This window comes from Cucurbita pepo, chromosome LG08, assembly GCF_002806865.2.
Source record: "Cucurbita pepo subsp. pepo cultivar mu-cu-16 chromosome LG08, ASM280686v2, whole genome shotgun sequence".
NCBI classification, from domain to species: domain Eukaryota; kingdom Viridiplantae; phylum Streptophyta; class Magnoliopsida; order Cucurbitales; family Cucurbitaceae; genus Cucurbita; species Cucurbita pepo.
The window spans coordinates 9,680,852-9,704,231 of NC_036645.1; the positions used below are offsets into that span (position 1 = coordinate 9,680,852).

At 36.1% G+C, this 23,380-nt stretch overlaps 1 protein-coding gene across 2 annotated transcripts; it reads left to right on the plus strand.

Moving 5' to 3' along the window:
• Positions 1–1,410: 1,410 nt before the first annotated feature.
• On the plus strand, positions 1,411–22,924 carry LOC111800589 (ferredoxin-dependent glutamate synthase, chloroplastic). Of its 2 annotated transcripts, none has more exons than XM_023684356.1 (33): positions 1,411–1,958; positions 3,317–3,629; positions 4,363–4,805; positions 5,168–5,299; positions 5,986–6,084; positions 6,497–6,567; positions 7,058–7,154; positions 7,547–7,639; positions 8,682–8,827; positions 9,620–9,779; positions 10,811–10,921; positions 11,034–11,249; positions 11,750–11,907; positions 14,232–14,361; positions 14,504–14,562; positions 14,673–14,778; positions 15,143–15,239; positions 17,234–17,349; positions 17,458–17,655; positions 17,789–17,899; positions 18,175–18,414; positions 18,520–18,618; positions 19,088–19,183; positions 19,272–19,469; positions 19,684–19,758; positions 19,883–20,011; positions 20,142–20,240; positions 21,118–21,260; positions 21,367–21,460; positions 21,557–21,795; positions 21,891–21,969; positions 22,127–22,210; positions 22,325–22,924. In XM_023684356.1, the coding sequence occupies exons 1-33, from the start codon at positions 1,668–1,670 to the stop codon at positions 22,484–22,486; spliced, it is 4,884 nt and encodes a 1,627-aa protein (XP_023540124.1). In that variant the 5' UTR covers positions 1,411–1,667; the 3' UTR covers positions 22,487–22,924. The 2 variants fall into 2 exon arrangements, with proteins under 2 accessions (XP_023540124.1, XP_023540125.1); XM_023684357.1 differs by lacking the exon at positions 1,411–1,958 and having other exon boundaries at positions 3,490–3,629; positions 4,363–4,478; positions 4,544–4,805.
• Positions 22,925–23,380: the final 456 nt, after the last annotated feature.

A 23,380-nucleotide genomic window follows, 5' to 3' on the forward strand; every position in this document is an offset into this window, starting at 1 on the left:
GTACTCTATGATCTTTCGTCTTCCTATGTAGATTGAGAAAGAATAACGTAACTTGAGTTCAATAAGGAAAGTAGAAGAAACAAGTACTAACTTCAAAACAAATATGTTGGATAATATGGAAATTGATGTAAGATGAGCGCTCAACGTTATTTTATTTTAATGTTGGGTGATAATGAATTTTTGTCAATAAGAGTAAGATTGAACTGACATAAACCACGTACATCGAATAATATATTTGAGGTTTTACTAAACATCATTGAACTAAAAAATAACTAAATAGAAACGAAATACTATCAAAGAAGACTTACTAAGGTGACCAAATAAGCATAATTTTTAAAATTAACAATTTAAAACTAAATAATTTTGAGAAAGATCATCAATGATATTTTAAAATTGGAAAAGAGAGACCTTTGAAGTGTACAAAAGGTCATTGAATCCCTTTCAAAGGTCAGGCATATCATTGGGCCTCAAGTTATATGGTCTATGTTGGTTGGTTCTTGGGGCCTAATCTAATCTCCTCATCCACCAACATCATCCACACGCATGTATTATCTTTAAAAAAGAAAATATATATGACACAAAATTAAAATTATATATATATATATATAATATATGCGTAGGTCCAGCGACTTGAGGTACTCCTTTGACATCAAGATACTATCCTCTCTGAAATTTGAGTTTCATCTCGACACACTGTCCTCTAAAAAATTTGAGTTTGATCTTCACTCGGTTGTTGAAATAAAGTCCAATTACTTAAAATGCTTGTTTATATCCAATAGAGTCAATAGGACATACGCGGAGAAACGGATCACCAACTCCTTGTAAATAAGTAATTTCATTAAAAAAGAAAATAAATAAAAAATTGTATAATTATGTCATTATTCTGCCACGCTTATTTATTATAATCTTTATTTTAATTAGGGTGGATCTAAAGCCAATAAAATTCATATTTTTAATCCTTATTTCAGTGAAAGTAAAGTGAAAATAGAAATAAATAAATAAATAAATAAAAAAGGGCGTTTTATTGGAAGGAAGACGTCAAAAGAAGGCATCGATGGCCCATAATTAGTTGAAAAAAATTAAATTTATTAATAAAATTACATTTTTTTAATAAGTTATGATCGGAAAGCTTATGCAATTATTTTAGATTACAGAAAACGACAAGAAGACAGTTGCAAAAAAAAAAAAAGAAAAAAAAATTTAAAATATGAAATATGAAATGGTTGCTTAAACAACCAACTCTTTCCAAATCTGCTGATTAAATAATTGTATATTCTATTTTTTCTTACTAAAAAAATTAAAAGTTAATTTTATTTAAAATTTTGAATATTTGGAAATAAAAGTCATAAGAATGGGAGGCAAGTGAAAGTGGAAGAAAAAGAATAGAAGTTAGTGTTGGAGAGTGGAAAGGGGGAGTGAAAGGGAGAGGCAGGCCACACCGACCAACGATTCTAAACATCAACTACAAGTAGAAGAAGACGAAGTTGGGAGAGATCAAAAAACCGCCACTCACTCTCTATTGTAGTCGCTACTGCTTGCTATCAGCTGAGGCGCGGGTGGCTCCCAACGTTTCTCCTCTTCTCCTTATCCCATTTCTCTCTTACTCCTCACATCCATAATCCCCCCATTATCCTCCCCCTCCTCCTTCTCCTCCTCCTCCTTCTCCCATGGCGCTTCCCTCTGTTTCCTCCTCCATTTCCCGCCTCACCCCCCCCTCCCCCCTTCTCTTCCACAATCACACTCTTTCCCTTCTTGATTTCATCGCTACTCATGGCACCTCCAAGAGGATCGCCCGGAAGTCCCTCTCCTATTCCCATTCCTCTTCTCTGCTGCCTATTCGGACTTTTCGCCACCTGGGTTCCAGCCACTCTTCCTCCTCGATCAAGCCGCGTCTTCATCTTCCACGTGCTGCTTCAGCTGTGGATACCTCCGATTCTCCTCCCCAACACCAACCTAAGGTTTGTGTTTCATGTTTTTTCGCCACTCTATTTCTTTTGCTCGTCACTCTTGCCTTTTGGTTTGTTTGCTTGAAAGCACGTTTTGGTGGTTGGGTTGAAGTTTGTCGAGCTTAATTATGATTTTTTCTTTCACTAAATATTGGGAAACGTTACTAGTTCCTGTATATAGGAGTTGGAAATAACAACCATGTTTTATTTTACTGATAACAATTGTGATGATTCAATGGGGAAGATGATCAATGCTTTTCTGTGGTGTTTGTGGGGGCGGTCTTCGACTCTTGGGATGCAATGTAAAGTAGCGACTATTGTCCTACGGTTACTTCTTCTTCCTAAGATCACTGAACTACCTTATCATTTACTTGTTCCTGAGATCATTAAACTACCAAACTACCTATCACTGTACCTTTTTCAAGCTGGAACATTAAAGTACCTCTCATCTCATGTACTCAAAAAACTACCTGGCTTAGAAATAATAACTACATGTTACTATGCCTTTTCATGTTACTATGCCTTTTCAGGCTAAAATAGTAAAACTACCTGTCACTACGTCACCGATAGTACTTCAGTAGTATACCCTCTATGGGTGACAACTAAGCCATGTGTAACAAGTAGAATCTAACCCATGTTGGTTGGGGTTGCGCCCTATCCGTCCCTACAAGGTACCTCGTCAACCCAAGGAGGAACTCATGACTAGGTAGTAGGATCAAAATACGTGAAACAGTAACTCATGATCTATGGATACCACAACTAGCACTCTATGGCACCTAGTGATAGTCCAACACATAACTGGGCAATAACGGGCTATCCAAATCCTAAATCATGCATAGTAAACATATAAAGGTATACATGCTCGTCATTCTCATTAAGTGATAATAATCTAACTTCAGCATACTGGAAAGCATAGAAGCTTAATGATCTATCAGAGTTCACAATCATGCGTGCGGAAGCTATATAATTGTAAATAGAACTAAGTGGTAACTGACACTTTCTTGTATTTTTTTTTTCAATTATAAGGTAAATTTCTAATTTTTGGGCGTTTTTTTTTTATCTTTGATAGGGTTAGAGCAATGAGTCTTAAATCGTGAAGCATAAAAGTCCTTTAGGCATGAAGCATGTAGCACACTTTATTTTTTCTGAAATGCACAATAGAAAAATGAAAATAAATTTAAAAGATATGAAAATGTATAGCATCTTGAATGGTAAGATGATAAAAAGGTGAATTAATGAGGGCATTTTGAGAGCTATTTTTAAATCACTGGTTCGAGCCTGATAAAAAGATAGACAAGGTGTGCAAAAATTATTGCTAATCTAATCATTTAGTTATACCGGTATATATGATGTAATTTGATGTTGAACAGGTTGCAAATTTGGATGACATAATATCAGAAAGAGGAGCATGTGGAGTTGGATTTGTTGCCAACTTGGAAAACAAAGCATCCCATAAGATTATCCAGGATGCTCTTACAGCACTCAGCTGTATGGAACACCGTGGTGGATGTGGAGCTGATAATGATTCTGGTGATGGTTCAGGGTTAATGACTTCCATCCCATGGGATCTTTTTGATAATTGGGCCAACGAGCAGGGGATTCCTTCATTTGATAAGTTGCATGCTGGCGTTGGCATGGTTTTTCTCCCCAAAGATGATGATCATATTAAAGAGGCAAAAGAAGGTGATTGTTCGGTTATAATTTATCTGGTAGTGGATGTTCTTAGTAGGTTAGTTTATGCTGATGTGGAGAAGGGTCTGTTGGATGGCTTTGTGNGAGATTTGAGAAGTTCCAATTGATCAACTTTTGTTCAAACTCTTGAACTCAGTGTTATTGTTTTGTTTTAACTTTACGCTACAAAATGTTTTGTATTTGTTTCGGGTTTGATTCCGATATTTATAGTTCAAAACAATTTTTGATTTTTTCCTTTGGTAAACCATGGCAAATGTAGGATGAATCGATGATGAAACGATTATTGATATGATCGGTGGACTTTAGTTAGCCTTTTCCTTTCACGATCTGTCTGTCTCTTCATGAGGTTCCATCCGTGAAGAACTATAATGTGAATGCATTTTCTACCATAATTTCCCCCTGATTGTTTCTTTGTGTACATGGATTTTTGAGAGTTACATTGACATGTTTTTTTTGTTTTTTTGTTTTTTTGTTTATATATATATATTTATATTTAGTTTTGTGCACCTTTCACATGTAATAGTAGCATCAATGTTTTTTAAAGTTTGAGGTGCACTAAAGCACAACAACCTTAAAGCTGAAGTGCGAGGTGCCAAAAAAAAAAAAAAAACCAAAAACCAAAAACCTGGCTCTTTTTTCATTTTTGTGAGTGTGAATATTGTAATTGAATTCTTATTTTTATTGCTCGTGTAATTAGATGAAACTATTAATCCTTGTTTTGTAGTTATTTCAAGTATCTTTAGACAAGAAGGTCTTGAGGTGCTTGGTTGGAGGACTGTTCCTGTGAAAGCTTCCGTGGTTGGTATAAATGCGAAGAAGACCATGCCTAACATTGAGCAGGTATTCGTCCGCGTAGTTAAAGAAGAGAATGTGGACGACATTGAACGAGAACTTTACATTTGTAGGAAATTGATTGAAAGAGAAGCGAACTCTAAGAGTTGGGGAAGTGAGCTATATTTCTGTTCTTTGTCGAATCAAACTATAGTTTACAAGGGAATGCTTCGCTCAGAGGTTCTTGGATTATTTTATGATGACCTTCAGAATGATCTCTATAAATCCCCCTTCGCAATTTATCATCGAAGATATAGTACAAATACTAGTCCTCGATGGCCTCTTGCCCAACCAATGAGGTTACTGGGTCATAATGGAGAGATCAACACGATACAGGTAGTTCTTGTTTATTTTTTTCGAGGTTCTACTATTTGTCTCTAATTTTATGCTGTTAGAGAGTTTATGTTATCGTTTTTATGAGAACGGAAACAGGTTTCATTGAGGAATAAAATAAGGGAGTAAAAATTCCAAACACCTATTGGTGGATTACGTGAATGTTCTCCAATTGAAGATTGTAGAAGAAAGACTGTAATCAATAAGACGGTGTTTGCATTTACACCAAAATAAAGCATGAAAGAGAATTAAATCCATAAAACAATCAGAAGTAGACAAAGTTTCCTTGAAGATTCTTCCACTGTTAAAATGAAAAATGTAAAACAATCAAAATACTTTTAAGCTAACTATTAATTGTTAATCAGGGGAACTTAAACTGGATGCAATCTCGAGAAGCATCCTTAAAGTCATCAGTATGGCGGGATCGTGAAAATGAAATTCGTCCATTTGGCAACTCAAAGGCATCAGATTCAGCAAATCTTGATAGTGCGGCTGAAGTAAGAATATACATTATTGGTTAAAATGCATATCCAGGGAAATGGACAATATTTATTGTCTTATGTTTGATTTGGTTATTTGCTATTTTGAACACATATTACTGGTAACTTTGCACGCTTGTGTATTTTATATAAATGCTTCAATAATTGCAAATTTGTGTTGAGTGTCATGAAAGTGGTCAGTTGTTTAGTTTGTTTCTTCATCTGACTGGAAGGGATTTGAAAGGGTATTATAATAAAATTCAATTTTGTTCTAGCATTACATTTTACCTGGACTTCTATGGGAGATGGGAGGTTATTCATGTCTTGGTGAGGAGGGCTTTGCTCCGGTTGAGATAAAATTAAATTGATAAATATTAAGTGGGTAAACTTACTTATTTTGTGTAATATTGTTTTAAGGTTGTTTCTTGGCCACAAAAAATATTGATGAAAGGTCAGATTTTTTTAGTTTTTGGTATTTTGTTTATCTTTATGTTTTTTATGGTGCTACTTATAATGTAAATTGTATTTCTGTGCAAGTGGGTGCCTTGTTCTGTTATACCTTATTGTCACTTTTATCGATATTTCTGCATTTCCTTAAATAATTGGTATGTTTCTCTTGAAGCCTGAAAGATAGATAAACTCTACTGGTTTATATATTCATCGTCATTTTCCTATATTTGACTAGTTATTTTCTACTTTTTTAGTTGTTAATAAGAAGTGGCCGTGCTCCTGAGGAGGCTCTCATGATCCTTGTTCCTGAGGCTTACAAGAACCATCCTACACTGACGATCAAATATCCTGAGGTACCATAGCTTTTGACCTAATCACTTTGTCATTCCATCTCTTTCTCCCTTCTTCCCTGTAATGTACTGTTTGCACACATTCCATACATCAAATTGAATCATAGAACGCTCTATCCATAAAATTAAGTTTATGGTACAAGTTAGATTCCATGAGGGTTTGGCTACTTTGGTTCTTTTCCTTGGGTTGGATTTCTATTTCATGGACTACATTTTCCCATTATGTTTCTATGTGCTTCTGTAAGTATGCATTCTTAATAGGTGTTTTTTTTTTCTTGTTTTTTTTTCCCGTTGCCCTTTTGTATAATTTTAACTTAATTTTTTAACTATCCTTTTCACCTATCATATTAGTTGCCTAATCAGATCAAAATTTCACTGGAGATGATTTTTTGTTGCTTTTTGAACGTTCTCTTAGGTTGTTGACTTTTATGACTATTACAAAGGTCAAATGGAGGCTTGGGATGGACCTGCTTTATTGTTGTTCAGGTAATATCCAAAAATGGTTTCCATTATGTGTTGGTAGTTATGGTAATAAGAAGTGAGTGAATAAATTCAGTCCCGCCTTGTAGTCTAAGTTTTTTTATGTTAATGCTAATTCAACATAGATGTATCCAAAAAATGGTTTCCAATGCTTTAATGTTTGCAAGTTACCAAACTTCTTAGGTATCATTTGGGAGGTTTGGTATGAATGGAATCAAATGAAAATTGTTTTGGATTGGAATGAGAGGGTGGATATTGTCGAACTTCATGCTTCTTGGCGTGCTTTATTCAGTTTCTTTTACAATTACCCTTGTAACATGATTAACTATAGTTGGGAGGCTTTCTTCTAACTCTTTTGATAGGCTGAAGATATGATTATTTTAATTATTCTTTTCAAATGTGAGGCATTATCAATGGAAAGACTTGTTACCTTCCCTGAAAAAATATAGGATCATGCTGATGTCCGATTGTTGTTATTGCATTTGATATTGTGCAGTGATGGAAAAACAGTCGGTGCCTGTCTTGACCGTAATGGATTGCGCCCAGCTCGGTATTGGAGGACATCAGATAATTTTGTTTATGTTGCATCTGAGGTGTGTTCATGTTCTATTTGTTTTATTTGCACAACTTTTAGACGCCAGGTTTCAATAGTTAAAACCAATTTCAGTATGATTAGATGTATGTTCCGTCCTGTTACTTGGCCTTGACGACAACCACATAATTTGGTTGTTTGGTAGTTTGGTTGATGTTTTGATAGAATCTGATTTGAAAGGTCATGTTATCTCATTTGAAGGTCATACTGTTTCATGTATTCATTTTTGAGTTCTTCCCACTGTGCATGGACGTCTTAGTTGCCAAATCCAAACACTTCTTATATTCTATTAGGCATTTTCTTTGTGAAATAGTGAGAAGAACATGTTCTTACGAAGATTTGAAGGCACCATTGCTATTTCAACTTTGTATTGACTGCCGTCTTCTTTATCAGGTTGGCGTCTTACCAATGGATGAGTCTAAAGTTACAATGAAAGGCCGTCTTGGTCCAGGAATGATGATTACTGCTGATTTGCAGACTGGACAGGTTCGTTTTGAATTTCTTGCTGATTTTAATTTTTGCATTCAGAGTAGAGTTGCGAGGTTTTGTTTGTGAGTTGTGGCCATGTTTGTCCAGTGGTGTAGGATAAGAACAGCCAGACCTAGTTATTTCGTTGTACAGCAATTATCATGTTTAATATGTTAGCTTTCTTAAATTATGATTATTAATATTATTTTTTTTAACAAGAAACATGCTTTCTTAAAAATGTTCAAAGGCAATAAGCCCTCATAGGGAGTGGGAGAAAGGGAAAAATACAAGAATACAAAAAATAAAATCAAACTAATGAGAGAAAATCAAAGCCTTCCATTCATACACATATAGCTAGGAGAATAAGGAGTGCCCAAATTAGAAAGAGAGCGCCTTGGTTTTCCTTTGACAATTTTTTCATGCTTCTAATACCTTACTTTACAGAAGTAATAACTTCACCTCCACTAGATAGCGAGGACAAAGATTTTTGGTTTCAATATCATTGTGGTCTTGTATTTTGGTGTCCAAATTTTGTTCCCGTACTTTCAGTAAAGGCCATCCTCATTTGTTTTTCTCCTTACTGTATCCTAACTTAATCAAGCATCTAAAATCTCTCTCCTTATAGAAGAATACACTTCTTCACTCCTGAATGAACACCAATGAAAGTGAGATTCTACTACAGTCAACACCTTCCAATCTCCCTCCTCCTTCCCCCTCCAATTTCCAGTCCCTAACTAAATCTGTCTCCCGGATCTACCGACCCCTAAAGCACCAACCTGGAATCCAATACATTCTGTCTTTCTCCTCTCCTTAAACTCATCGTTCTTCTACTTTTTCTTGCACACAGAGGAATTCACCCCAAATAAATAACTGATGAAGAATAGTTTTTGAATTGATGATCTCCTTTGGAAGACTATATGAAGAACCAACAATACATTTTATCATATCATAACCATCTCCTGATGAAGAGCACTTTTTTTTCTCTCACTAAAATCTCTATTATTTCTTTGATCCCAAACTCCCAATGTAACACTTCTATTGAAATGATATCAATTTGCAGGTCTTTGAGAATACTGAAGTTAAAAAACGTGTAGCTTTGTCACATCCGTATGGAAAGTGGATTGAGGAAAATATGCGCTCATTGAAGCCTCAAAATTTTCTTGCATCAACAGTATTGGATACTGATGAATTGCTGAGAAGCCAGCAGTAAGTTTCTTTTCGATGTCTCTTTTAAGATGTATTATACATATTGTATAGCATGTCTTGTAAATAACATCTGTAAAGAATTTTTTTATTTACTGATCCTTGTACTGGAATCTAGATGAACTCTATGGTTTCCTAATAGTCTTCCAAAAGTTTAACTTTCTAGATTAATGTGGAAATGTACGAGTTGTTAAGCATGCCTCTCTACAGGGCATAATTTGGGCAATTGGCCACTGTAAGATATTGGCCTTCTTCTTGGGGTAATCCTTCTACTATTGGCAGCTTGTAATTGGTAAGATTTGATAGGTTAGATGGGATTTATTTAGTGTTTGATTTTGTTCCTCTGGTTGGACTATCTTTTTGTAGGCCCATATGTGTTCTCTCATTTTTCTTATAGAAAAAAGCTAGGTTAGAATAGGAATATTGGAATAAAAAAATTCTGCATAGAGAGAGGTTTGAAGGAAACTAAATCTACAATGTATGTTGTACAATTTTTACTTCCTTTTTGTAATTCTTGTTGCTCTTTTTCATGCTCATCTTTGTATGGCTTAGGGTTCTCTGAGTTCAGAGTTCTCAAGTCCTATACTTCTTTACGCCTACCAATTTTGTATGTTCTTTTTTTTTTTTTTTTTTTTTTTTTTTTTTTTTTTTTTTTTTNATTGTATAAAATGATAATTTATTTTCTCTTAGTGTACTTTAGTTAGGTTAGACATAGTATGTCAAGACCCTTTCCTTCACTTATTGGGAAGCTTTGCTATCCCTATTCATTCTAATTAATTCATATTGTTGCATCAGGGCATTTGGCTACTCCAGTGAGGATGTCCAAATGATTATAGAGAGCATGGCTGCTCAAGGAAAGGAACCTACATTCTGCATGGGAGACGATATTCCACTGGCAATATTGTCTCAGAAGCCACACATGCTCTATGATTATTTTAAGCAACGATTTGCACAGGTTCTCTGGAAGTTTTCTTTTCCTGATTATATAAATACTTGTGGATGTCCTTTAATCTGTTGTGGGTTTGTTCCTTTGTACAACATATTTTGTTGTTCTGCTTACCTGTCGTGTCCAAACATTATTATACGGCAGCCAGCAGATGATTGCATGGCCAACCACAAAATTACTGAACCATGAAAACTGAAGATATTATTTTCAAGCTTTCAGACTGGTCAATGCTCTCTACTGAAAGAAATTTGAGTCTAAACAGCATGGACACTCCATTTCATTTTTTTACAAAATAGCCCAAACATGTTAACTAAATGCATTTGTTCTTGTTGGAATATTTAACTTTATGCAATGAATAACATCGAGGGATAATTTTATTTCTCAAGGATGCACCATTCTCCAACAAATATTTTATAACTGAGTCAAGTATTGCATAAATTAAATGAACATCTCCCAAACAAAAAGTTGTCTTCTCATGTGGTTTCTACAACTACATTTGAGCTAGATTTCTTCTCTCTTCATATAACTTTATGTGGTGTTTAATTTTCTGTTCACTTGCTTGTTCTTTCACTTATATGTTTTTTCTTCTTTTTGTTAAATTTATTTTTACGGCAGTCTGGTAACTAACTTATTCTTTTGATTATGAGTCTGATAACGTGTGTTTGAGCATACTTGAGTCATGTTCATGCTTACAATGAAATTTATCTTAACGTAGCGTTACTTGTCATAGAACAAGGTTGTTGAGAGGAAAGTTGAAAATGGCCTCTCTAGTAGTTCTATATATCATTGACGTGATAAAATTTAGAGTTCTGCCACCTGGCACCATCATTCCCTTCTCCTCCCAATTCGTAACAGATGCAAATTAAACCATCTATTATGATTTCTGTTTTCTATAGGTTGGTTGACTTCATTTTATTTAAAGCTACTGATTATAAAGATATTTTATGCACTTGGCTGCTTCTCTTAATTTTTTGGCCTTATGGTTTTACTAATTATTAATACTTCTCTCTATGCATAAACTCACCATGTTGTACCTTTAGGTGACAAATCCAGCAATTGACCCTCTTAGAGAAGGACTAGTCATGTCTCTTGAAGTCAATATTGGAAAGCGAGGCAATATATTAGACGTAGGACCTGAGAATGCTTCTCAGGTTGAGCCTTCTTTTTTCATTCATAGTGGTTTTATATTGTATGGATATCAGAGAGTTCTTTCACAGTTAAATTTTTCCAGTGTTTTCTAATAGCCTACTGAATATCGACCAGGTAACTTTGTCTAGCCCTGTTCTGAATGAAGGAGAGCTTGAATCATTGCTAAAGGATCCACATTTGAAGGCCCAAGTATTGCCAACATTTTTTGACATACGTAAGGGTGTTGATGGTTCTCTGGAAAAAATTCTAAATAGACTTTGTGAGGCTGCTGATGAGGCCGTTCGTAATGGTTCTCAACTGCTTGTTCTATCTGATCGTTCTGAAGATCTTGTAAGTGCCATTCTGGTTTTTATATGTATCTGGAAGATTTATTGTCTACATACTTTCCGACCTATAAAATAAAAATTAAAAAAATGCACTTGAACTATAGGAGAAACTTGAACTTTATTGATAAAATGAAATATACAATAAGGGATGGGTCTTCCAACCACCGAAGGTGGATTACAAAAAACTATAATGCTCATGGGCTATTGAAGTAAACTAATGTTTTCAATTTTTATGTGATTTTGGTTTCTCTGTGAATTTGATGTACATGTGCATGGAACAAAAATTTAATATGCGCTGCTAATGTTGTGCTTAATTTTTTCCTACATGTTTAATATATTTATTTTTCTTGTTCATTAAGCACCACAAATTTTCTGTACTGGTCCCTTCCTTTTCATGTTTTTTTTTTTTTAATTTAAAAATTTAAAAATGATTTATTTATTAAGTGTTATTATTATTATTGTCGAAGATCTTTTCCTTATTTTGTGCTGTGTCCCTTCTTCTAGGAAGCAACTCGTCCAGCAATTCCAATTCTTCTTGCTGTTGGTGCTGTTCATCAGCATCTTATTCAGAATGGCTTGCGAATGTCAGCTACAATAGTAGCAGATACTGCTCAGTGCTTCAGTACTCATCACTTTGCTTGTTTAATTGGATATGGTGCGAGGTAATTTTCATTCCCTGGAAAATTTTAGATACATCAATATATTATTTTTCCTCTAAAGGTGGACAGAAATCTGTTGGATTTAGGATTGAATTAGGTGTAGAATGCAGCCTCAATAGTTTTCAAAGATAATGTGCATTAGTCAGGAAAACGAACTTCTTTTTGTTTTTTTTTATTTATTATTATTTTGAACAAGAGATAACTTTTAATTGATGTAATGAAAAGAGACTAAACCTCAAAGATATGAACTCCAAAACGTGTGAAAGAGAGTAAAGAAAACAACAACAAAACCGAACTAAGAAACAAATACATCAAGGACCATGGATATTGATGGGATACTGGATGTTAAGTTTTCTTTATTTATCTGACTTCTATTTTGATAGGCTTGAGGGTAGAGAATTATGGAGTCTTGTGTATTGTTACATTTATTTTTGGTTGTGGTTTTGGCAATTTGATACGTAGATAAACTTCTGAATTGGTGCATGGTAGTTTGTTCACTGGATAGGGGAGTTGGTGGTTTCTCATCTTCAATTTATTGATGTTGAAGTTTTCTTCCACTTGCGGTACCTGAACAACTAGCAAAAGCTGTGAAAAAGACCTGTAGTTGTGAAACCATAACAAAAATTCCACCTGAAAGCTAGACAACACCGCAAGAAGCTTTACAAAGGCTTCAAACATAGGTTCCCAATAGTTAGCAATGAAAAATTAAGACATTTTACAAGCCTCCAATAGTTTCCATGAGCCAAGTTTTTCTATTAGCCAAGCTTGGTATTTTATTTAGCCATCCCTTTTCGGAAACTTAATGTATTTAAAATGTTTGGTTCCATCCTGAAAGTGGGCAAGGAGGAACTACTTATATTTCATTCTAGTATTGGAGTGTTGCAAGTGATATAGTGTCTATTGGAGTGTTGCAAGTGATATAGTGTCTACCGAGCTGAGATTTTCCTTCACGTAGTTACCAAAATTGTGCATGTGTTAGGTTTCTTGTGCTGGATGCTAGAGATTGATTAAAATGCTAACAATAAAGCCATTGGATTAGTTGTTAATTCACCAAGCTAAGAGTTTAAGGTCAAACAAATGGTGGAATTAATTTTGGGAGAAAACTAATCCAATGGCTATCACTGGTATATTTTCTATTTGATATTGAATATGATATACGGAAGTTTTTGGTTTTNGATATTGATGGGATACTGGATGTTAAGTTTTCTTTATTTATCTGACTTCTATTTTGATAGGCTTGAGGGTAGAGAATTATGGAGTCTTGTGTATTGTTACATTTATTTTTGGTTGTGGTTTTGGCAATTTGATACGTAGATAAACTTCTGAATTGGTGCATGGTAGTTTGTTCACTGGATAGGGGAGTTGGTGGTTTCTCATCTTCAATTTATTGATGTTGAAGTTTTCTTCCACTTGCGGTACCTGAACAACTAGCAAAAGCTGTGAAAAAGACCTGTAGTTGTGAAACCATAACAAAAATTCCACCTGAAAGCTAGACAACACCGCAAGAAGCTTTACAAAGGCTTCAAACATAGGTTCCCAATAGTTAGCAATGAAAAATTAAGACATTTTACAAGCCTCCAATAGTTTCCATGAGCCAAGTTTTTCTATTAGCCAAGCTTGGTATTTTATTTAGCCATCCCTTTTCGGAAACTTAATGTATTTAAAATGTTTGGTTCCATCCTGAAAGTGGGCAAGGAGGAACTACTTATATTTCATTCTAGTATTGGAGTGTTGCAAGTGATATAGTGTCTATTGGAGTGTTGCAAGTGATATAGTGTCTACCGAGCTGAGATTTTCCTTCACGTAGTTACCAAAATTGTGCATGTGTTAGGTTTCTTGTGCTGGATGCTAGAGATTGATTAAAATGCTAACAATAAAGCCATTGGATTAGTTGTTAATTCACCAAGCTAAGAGTTTAAGGTCAAACAAATGGTGGAATTAATTTTGGGAGAAAACTAATCCAATGGCTATCACTGGTATATTTTCTATTTGATATTGAATATGATATACGGAAGTTTTTGGTTTTGCTTCTGAAAGATTTGTACTTGAAACATGGTTAAAGGAGATTATGAAGACTAGTTTGAAGGTCATATGATAATCTGGAACAGGTGAACGTTGTTGGTTTGCATCTTGACCAGAAAGCCTGAGTAGTTTCATTCTATTCGCTTATGGTTACTTATTGTAATTTAAATAGAAATCTTTTTGAAGCCTATATTTCTTATTTGGTAATTTAATAGTTTTAACAGAATTATTTCTTAAATAGTTACCATATTAAATGGTACGTGAGTAAATATGCAGCTTAATACAGCCTAAAATCATCTTTGTAGTGCAATATGCCCATACTTGGCTCTGGAAACCTGTCGGCATTGGCGTCTTAGTAACAAGACTGTTAATATGATGCGGAATGGAAAGATGCCTACTGTAACAATTGAACAGGCTCAAAAGAACTTCTGCAAGGTATGTTTTCTTGTATTACAAGACTTTGTATTATGTTTTAATCTAACCCTTGACTTAGTTTGGTTTTGATGACTCTGTTGAAATGTTGTCTTTGAAACTTAACGGTGTTGTTGCTATGCTTTGGATGCAATTGCTATATTAGGCAGTGAAGTCTGGTCTTCTCAAAATTCTTTCTAAAATGGGTATTTCTTTACTATCAAGGTATGCTAGTTATCCTTTTGCATTCTCCATCTATTTCTAAGAAGTTGTTTTCTTATTTTTTCTGGAAACCCTATTAAGTTTTGACAACTTTTCTTGTTTTATGTGCTTAGCTATTGCGGGGCACAAATATTCGAGATCTATGGATTAGGAAAGGAGGTTGTAGATTATGCATTTTGTGGGAGCATATCAAAAATTGGTGGTTTGACGTTTGATGAGGTAAGAAAGTATCATCTGAGGTGAACCTTAAATTTTCTTGATATGAGGAAAGAATTTGTCTGAGTAGCCAATGAAATGCTAATCTAGAATTTAAATATATTTATGTTACATAAGTTGTAGTGGATGTCTGTGTATGTATAAACTAACTAGTGTGCTATTAGAGAATCTTGACTTTGGTTTGACAAACGACTACGTGCTACTATTCTTAACCTGCGCTCGACTAGCTTGAAATTGGTTGTGCACTTTTAGCTTGACCCAGTGTGACTACTGACTGGCATTATTAAACTCTTCATGTTGAATTTGAAATTTTCTGGCATTTTGTTCTCCTTTTTCTACTAAAATATTTTTCAATGCCCTGCTGCAGTTGGCCAGGGAGACTTTGTCTTTCTGGGTCAAGGCATTTTCCGAGGATACAGCTAAGAGACTAGAAAATTTTGGATTTATACAATTCAGACCAGGAGGTATGTACTAATTGTCAAACTTGATAAAACCGTATTCAAGATTTGTTTATTGAGTACGGATTACTTACGCGTAATTAATGCCTTATACTTTCTTCTTATGATAATGATACCTAGTGGTAGACAACTTAAATAGTTGTTGGTGTTAGACGAACACGACTCTCCACAATGGTATGATATTGTCCACTTTGAGCATAAGCTCTCATGGCTTTGCTTTGGGGTTCCCCAAAAGGCTTCATACCAATGGAGAGAGTATTCTTGTTTATAAACCCATGATCATTCCCTAAATTAGCCGATGTGGGACTTTCATCATCCAACACCTCCCCCTCGAACAAAGTACGCCTCCCCTTAATCAAGGCTGACTCCTTTGGAGTCGTAGTCATTTTTGACTGCCTTCGAGGAGGCCTGACTCCTTTTCTTTTGGAGACCTCTATTCGACATTTGAGGATTTACCAATCTATTGGCACGACTAAGTTTAGGGCATGGCTTTGATACCATGTTAGACGAACACGACTCTCCACAATGGTATGATATTGTCCACTTTGAGCATAAGCTCTTATGGCTTTGCTTTGGGCTTCCCCAAAAGGCCTCATACCAATGGAGAGAGTATTCTTGTTTATAAACCCATGATCATTCCCTAAATTAGCCGATGTGGGACTTTCATCATCCAACACCTATTAGACGAACACGACGCTCCACAATGGTATGATATTGTCCACTTTGAGCATAAGCTCTCATGGCTTTGCTTTGGGCTTCCCCAAAAGGCCTCGTCCCAATGGAGTTAGTATTCCTCACTTGTAAACCCATGATCATTCCCTAAATTAGCCGATGTGGGACTTTGTTCATCCAACACCTCCCCTCGAACAAAGTGCGCCTCCCCTTAATCGAGGCTCAACTCCTTTGGAGTCTTAGTCATTTTTTACTGCCTTCGAGGAGACTTGGCTCCTTTTTCTTTTGGAGTTCTTTGTTCGATACGCCTCCCCTTAATCGAGGCTCGACTCCTTAGGAGTCCTAGTCATTTTTTACTGCCTTCGAGGAGGCTTGACTCCTTTTTCNAAGGCTGACTCCTTTGGAGTCGTAGTCATTTTTGACTGCCTTCGAGGAGGCCTGACTCCTTTTCTTTTGGAGACCTCTATTCGACATTTGAGGATTTACCAATCTATTGGCACGACTAAGTTTAGGGCATGGCTTTGATACCATGTTAGACGAACACGACTCTCCACAATGGTATGATATTGTCCACTTTGAGCATAAGCTCTTATGGCTTTGCTTTGGGCTTCCCCAAAAGGCCTCGTCCCAATGGAGTTAGTATTCCTCACTTGTAAACCCATGATCATTCCCTAAATTAGCCGATGTGGGACTTTGTTCATCCAACACCTCCCCTCGAACAAAGTGCGCCTCCCCTTAATCGAGGCTCAACTCCTTTGGAGTCTTAGTCATTTTTTACTGCCTTCGAGGAGACTTGGCTCCTTTTTCTTTTGGAGTTCTTTGTTCGATACGCCTCCCCTTAATCGAGGCTCGACTCCTTAGGAGTCCTAGTCATTTTTTACTGCCTTCGAGGAGGCTTGACTCCTTTTTCTTTTGGAGTTCTTTGTTCGATACTTGAGGATTTACCAATCTATTGGCATGACTAAGTTTAGGGCATGACTCTGATACCATGTTAGACGAACACGACTCTCCACAATGGTATGATATTGTCCACTTTGAGCATAAGCTCTCATGGCTTTGCTTTGGGCTTCCCCAGAAGGCCTCATCCCAATGGAGTTAGTATTCCTCACTTATAAACCCATGATCATTCCCTAAATTAGCCGAAGTGGGACTTTGTTCATCCAACAGTTGGAAGGTGTCGGAGTGCTTTTTATTATTATGATTAAAAGTTAATTCCAAGTTCAACACTTCCTTTCCTGTCTCATGTGTGTTGGCACATGGTTATAGTTCTTTATGGTTACTTGGAGGAAAAAATAGGTTCTTAAGAACTGTCTTTTTGTGTGATAAAGGGGAGTATCATGGAAACAACCCTGAGATGTCAAAGTTGCTCCATAAAGCTGTGCGCCAGAAAAATGAAAGTTCTTATGCAGTATATCAGCAGCATTTGGCTAATCGGCCTGTGAATGTAAGTGTTGATGATGCATTTTAGCCGTCCTTTGAAGATGTTAATAAATATTTATGAGATTAAAGCATTTATATTGAATTTAACTGGCGTGTACATTAAATCATACAGGTTCTTCGCGATCTTCTGGAGTTCAAAAGTGATCGTGCTCCAATTCCTGTGGGAAAGGTTGAACCAGCAACATCTATTGTTCAACGCTTTTGCACTGGTGGAATGTCACTTGGGGCTATTTCAAGGGAGACTCATGAAGCAATTGCTATTGCAATGAACAGAATTGGTGGTAAATCCAATTCGGGAGAAGGTGGTGAGGTAGTTTATTTTATGCTTTTGCGACAGTGTTTCATAAAAGTTACTGTGTTATTATCTACTCTTTTAACAGCATTAAAACTACAGGAAGTGTACTTCCAGACATAATGACTTTCCCATTATAATTACTATACAGGATCCTATTCGTTGGAGACCTCTATCAGATGTTGTTGATGGGTATTCCCCTACGCTGCCACATTTGAAAGGCCTTCAGAATGGCGATACTGCTACTAGTGCCATTAAGCAGGTAGCTCCTTTAAACTTCTCATTTATGATACTATAACTTGTATCAAGACCCTGATTGTGTAATATTTTTCTCAGCATATTAATACTATATTTCTTCTTTCAATTACTCCACCATTTCCTCATCATGTTGCATTCTAGTAAAGAACAAGAATGTACATTTTTATCCTATGTAGAGGTACATAGCTAATGTACGGTCGAAAATTGATTGATTGTTGATAAGGAAAATTTAGCTGTACTTTCTTTCTAAAATGTTGTTTTTTATTTTATCTTCTTCAGGTTGCTTCTGGACGTTTTGGTGTCACTCCGACATTCTTGGTCAATGCTGATCAATTGGAAATCAAAATTGCACAAGGTGCAAAGCCGGGAGAAGGTGGCCAATTACCTGGAAAGAAAGTTAGTGCTTACATTGCAAGGTTGAGAAATTCAAAACCTGGTGTTCCGCTCATATCTCCACCTCCACATCATGACATTTATTCTATAGAGGATCTTGCGCAGTTGATCTTTGACCTTCATCAGGTAGTTCTTTGTGGCTTGCTGAATGTACTCATTTTATATTAGTTAGTGATGGAAATGCTTCTGGAACTCTGATGAAAGCCATCGTTCATTTCATTACATAAATAGGTGAACCCAAAGGCTAAGGTATCAGTAAAGCTTGTGGCCGAAGCTGGAATTGGAACAGTGGCTTCTGGGGTTGCTAAGGGTAATGCTGATATCATTCAGGTATCTATAATTCAAGTTTCCACCCGTTTATGGAGCAGTCTGTAATGTATGTGCTACAATATAAGTGAAGTTCTGTAACTTATTTGGTAATGTTATAGTTTTTTACTTCCAGATATTCGAGATTAGTATCAATCATTTTGTTATATAATTCAGAACTTTGATGACTTGTGCATGCTAGACTTAAAACACTAATTCTGTTGGGGACTAAATTGGATTCGATCATTTTGCTGTGTTTTGTCAACTACGGCATACATTCTTTATCTTTTACTTTAGAAAGCTTAACCCCCTCTTCTTGGGTTGTATTGAAGTACAAAACAGAAGCCAGAAAGTTTCCTTTCATGTTGTCAAGCCGTAAGCAGGAAAAAATAAATAATTTGTAGAACAGGAAAAGAAGTATGCTATTTGTTTTAATGGTTATGCCTGCGACACCATTGATTTGGATGATTCATGTATTTGATATGCCTTGCAGATATCAGGGCATGATGGTGGAACAGGAGCTAGTCCTATAAGTTCTATTAAGCATGCTGGTGGCCCTTGGGAACTTGGAGTGACAGAAACACATCAGGTTGTCATGTACATTATTATCTTATTTGTAATCATTACTTTGTTCCTTTTGAAGATATGGTTTGTAATCATTGAACGACAATATGCAGACCCTCATTGAAAATGGACTTAGAGAAAGGGTCATTCTTAGAGTTGATGGTGGCTTTAAAAGTGGAGTTGATGTCTTAATGGCCGCAGCAATGGGTGCGGATGAATATGGTTTTGGTTCAGTTGCCATGATTGCTACTGGTTGTATAATGGCCCGCATATGCCATACTAACAACTGCCCAGTTGGTGTTGCCAGTCAGGTATTGAATACGGAGCTATGAAACTTAGAGACTGTCTTGAATCTGTTTCGAAGGAAACTTTCTATTTTTGTATGAAAACTTTGTATAATGACTCGTAAGAGTTAATGTTATTGTGGATGTTGAAACCATTCACACATTAGCAATTCAACCTCTGGTTCATATTTGTATGGAGTTCGATATGTGTCTGAATGCTACTATTTCTTTCCCTTTTCAGAGAGAGGAGCTACGTGCACGTTTTCCTGGTGTACCTGGGGATCTTGTTAACTATTTTCTTTATGTCGCTGAGGAGGTTATTTCTATTCCAGCCATTTTAGTCTTTCATTTGTTTATACTTTCATTTGGTAATCTTTCTAGTTCTTATCCTGCTCAGTTGATCCTATGGTGTGTGAATCAAATTTTATTGTTTGTTTCAGGTTAGGGGTACATTGGCCCAGCTGGGATATGAGAAGTTGGATGATATAATTGGAAGAACAGAATTATTAAGACCTCGGGATATCTCTTTGATGAAGACACAACATCTCGATCTCAATTATATTCTATCTGTATGTATTTAGATGGAACCACTTTAAATTTTGATTTTGCATTCTGGGTGTTATAATAGGATTATATCACCATGCAATTATGTTTTTATTTATTAGTGTTCTTATGTAACCATCTTAAACGTACTTACAGAGTGTTGGATTACCAAAAGAGAGCAGTACTGAAATACGCAATCAAGATGCTCACACAAATGGTCCTATTCTGGATGATATCATCCTCTCAGACCATCAGGTATGAATGGAGATGATAAATGATCCCCAGTTCAACGAGAATAGTGCAATATTTTTTCTTGATTTTTTTCTCTTATCATCTCTTTAGGACATGATTACCCATTTTTTTTAGAACCTAATTACTTATGCATAACTTTCACCAACTGTTATATGGATATCCCATTGATCGTACTGTAAAGATTTAAGCCGTACCTTCTTTTTCTTTAGTTTATAGCTTTGTATTTGTTTGGTGGCTCTAAACTATTCTTTTGCTCTATGGATAAAAGCGCATTAGGTTGTTTTTCTCTGACCTTAAGCTCACTGTTTTTTTTTTTTTTTTTTTTCCTTTTTCTTGACCGTTCTCTTTTGTTTGTAATCATTGTATGACTTGTTTGTTTTCTGGTTCTATTTCTTCTACTCTCGTTGGGCGTTTGTATTCTTTGAACATTTTCCTTTTCATTCTTGTAAAAAATTTCCTGCAAGTTTTACGCAAGGATGGAGGGTTCCGGTTGTGGTCTAACATGTTGATGAGCCTGAAACAACCTACTATATTTCTACCTGTCAATCTTTTGAGCTCTGACTTGACACTCAATGCTAAGCATAGTTACTTTATTGATCAAAACGTTTATAAGAACTAAAATGTCAATTCTGGTAATTAAACTTACGTAGTATAGGCGGAAAAGAACTTCTGAACTGAAATTTTACTTTTAATGTTTCTATGAGTGAGGAATATGTAGAAAGTAAAAATGTGGTGATCTGAGTTTTGTTCACTATTTGTTCTATTAGCAACACTTTCACTTCTAAAGAACATGTGACAAGAAAAAAAAGCTATTTTCTGGACTTATCTGACCATGTCCTGAATTCATTTTCTAAAATTGTTTTTTAATTTATGTATCCAGATATTAGATGCAATCGAGAATGAGAAAGTAGTACAAAAGACAGTAAAGATATACAACATTGATCGTGCTGTTTGTGGGCGTGTAGCTGGGGTGATTGCAAAGAAATATGGCGACACTGGTTTTGCTGGCCAACTAAACATTACGTATGATTCAAATTTTAATGAACTATTACTAATGTCACGAGAAGTAAATTGGAAGGCATAGTCATATGTTGGCGCACACCGTATAAGTTTTCTTTCATTTATTCAGGTTTACAGGTAGCGCTGGACAATCATTTGCATGCTTTCTTACACCCGGAATGAACATTCGGCTTATTGGAGAGGCCAATGATTATGTGGGAAAGGTATGGCGTAATGTCCAGTTCGGACATTACGAGCGATATTATTGTTTTATGTATTAATATTATATAAGTTCTTACTCTAATTGTTTATAATCCAAGGGTATGGCCGGAGGTGAACTAGTTGTAACTCCAACTGAAAACACCGGGTTTGTTCCTGAGGAAGCAGCCATAGTGGGGAATACATGTCTGTATGGAGCAACCGGCGGTCAAGTTTTTGTTAGAGGAAAAGCCGGGGAGAGGTTTGCTGTCAGAAATTCTCTGGCGGAGGCAGTGGTTGAAGGAACTGGTGACCATTGCTGTGAGTACATGACTGGTGGTTGTGTTGTTGTACTTGGCAAGTATGTAATTTCTCTTTATCCAAGTTATCCGCCATTATCTGGGTTGGTATTAGAGAGAACTATACTGAGACCATTTTTTGTGTCCAAATTATTAGAGTGGGAAGAAATGTAGCTGCTGGAATGACCGGAGGCTTGGCTTATATCCTTGATGAGGATGATACTCTTATTCCCAAGGTTTTTGTTCTTCATTCTAGCCATTCTTCACCTCTAATTGCCATCCTCATGCTTTTTCCTTTACTTTTTATGTGAAGCTATATGCGTGAATTATGCTAGGCTCTGGATTATTGCTATAGTAATAGTCTGAGACGATAATCCTGTGAAATATGAGCAGGTCAACAAAGAAATTGTAAAAGTTCAGAGAGTAACAGCACCTGTGGGACAGATGCAGCTGAAGAGCCTTATTGAAGCTCATGTTGTAAGTATTTTCCAATTTACAGAAACTCTTAAACATTTGAAGATCGAACCGTTGATTCCATTTGAAACGCTATCGAAATATCTGTGAACTGAGATATGTATTTCTGACAAATAGGAAAAAACTGGTAGCACCAAAGGTTCCGTCATCCTGAGCGAGTGGGAGACTTATTTACCGCTTTTCTGGCAACTGGTTCCGCCTAGTGAGGAAGATACCCCAGAAGCTTGCGCTGAGTATGAGAGAACAGCTACTGGAGAAGTGACTTTCCAGTCCGCCTAAACGATCAAAGCAACAATTGCTATGATCGTGTGATGAATTTGCAAAAGCTGCAACTCTACAGCTTACGGGATTGGAATGGGAATTCTTGATCTGAAAAATGCTTGCAGATCTCAGCGGCGAAGAGAAGCAGTAAGCCTTCTCTTGTTTCGTTCCCTCTGTAAATATGGTTTGCAGCAGAAACAGAATGTTATGTAGATTTCATGTAGTTTAGACTTCATGATTCATGTTGAAGCGAAGCATCTGTTAGTTCTGTGATTAAAAATAAGTATAGCCTTGGCTCATTATTGTTGGCCATTGCTTTCATTGCTTTCTTGCATTTCGGGGTACAAAATTCTCTGAGTATTTTGTATTCACCTTCTGGGAACATGAAGAACAATGTTTATTCTTATAAACTACCGAATGCTTTTATTTTGAAATGAAAGTTGTTTGTTTGACGTATGAGTTGCCTTGATTCTTGATTTCTGAAATAGGGGTGGATGTTTTTCAATGCTTAATGTTCATACCAGTTTGCTAGTGTCTTTACCATCTTCTATCATCTATTGTCCAACCCTTGTCGTATGTTGTAGCTTAGTGACAGCATTTAGAAATGTCAGTAGCTTGGTGAGGACTGATTGCCTAGGGCGTATTAAGGCAGCTTCCTTAGAGCTTGTTTTTCATGAGTTTGGAAGAGGGAATCCGACTCTCACAACTCAAGCCCACCATTAGCAGATATTGTCCTCTTTTGGTTTTCCTTCTCGGACCTACCCTCAAGATATTGTCCTTGCTGGCACTCACTTCCCTCTCCAATCATCGATGTGGGATCTCACAATCCACTCTGCTTTAGGACTTAACGTCCTTGAAGATACACTGCTCAGTGTCTGGCTCTAATACTGATAGATATGGTCCTTTTTGGGT

What these genes read in the sequence shown, in the direction of transcription:
- LOC111800589 (XM_023684356.1), top strand. Translation starts at nt 1,668, where the DNA reads ATGGCGCTTCCCTCTGTTTCCTCCTCCATTTCCCGCCTCACCCCCCCC. An exon ending in CAGTTGGTGTTGCCAGTCAG is followed by an intron (nt 19,470 to 19,683) that starts GTATTGAATACG and finishes TTCCCTTTTCAG; the next exon opens with AGAGAGGAGCTACGTGCACG. An exon ending in GCCTTATTGAAGCTCATGTT is followed by an intron (nt 22,211 to 22,324) that starts GTAAGTATTTTC and finishes TCTGACAAATAG; the next exon opens with GAAAAAACTGGTAGCACCAA.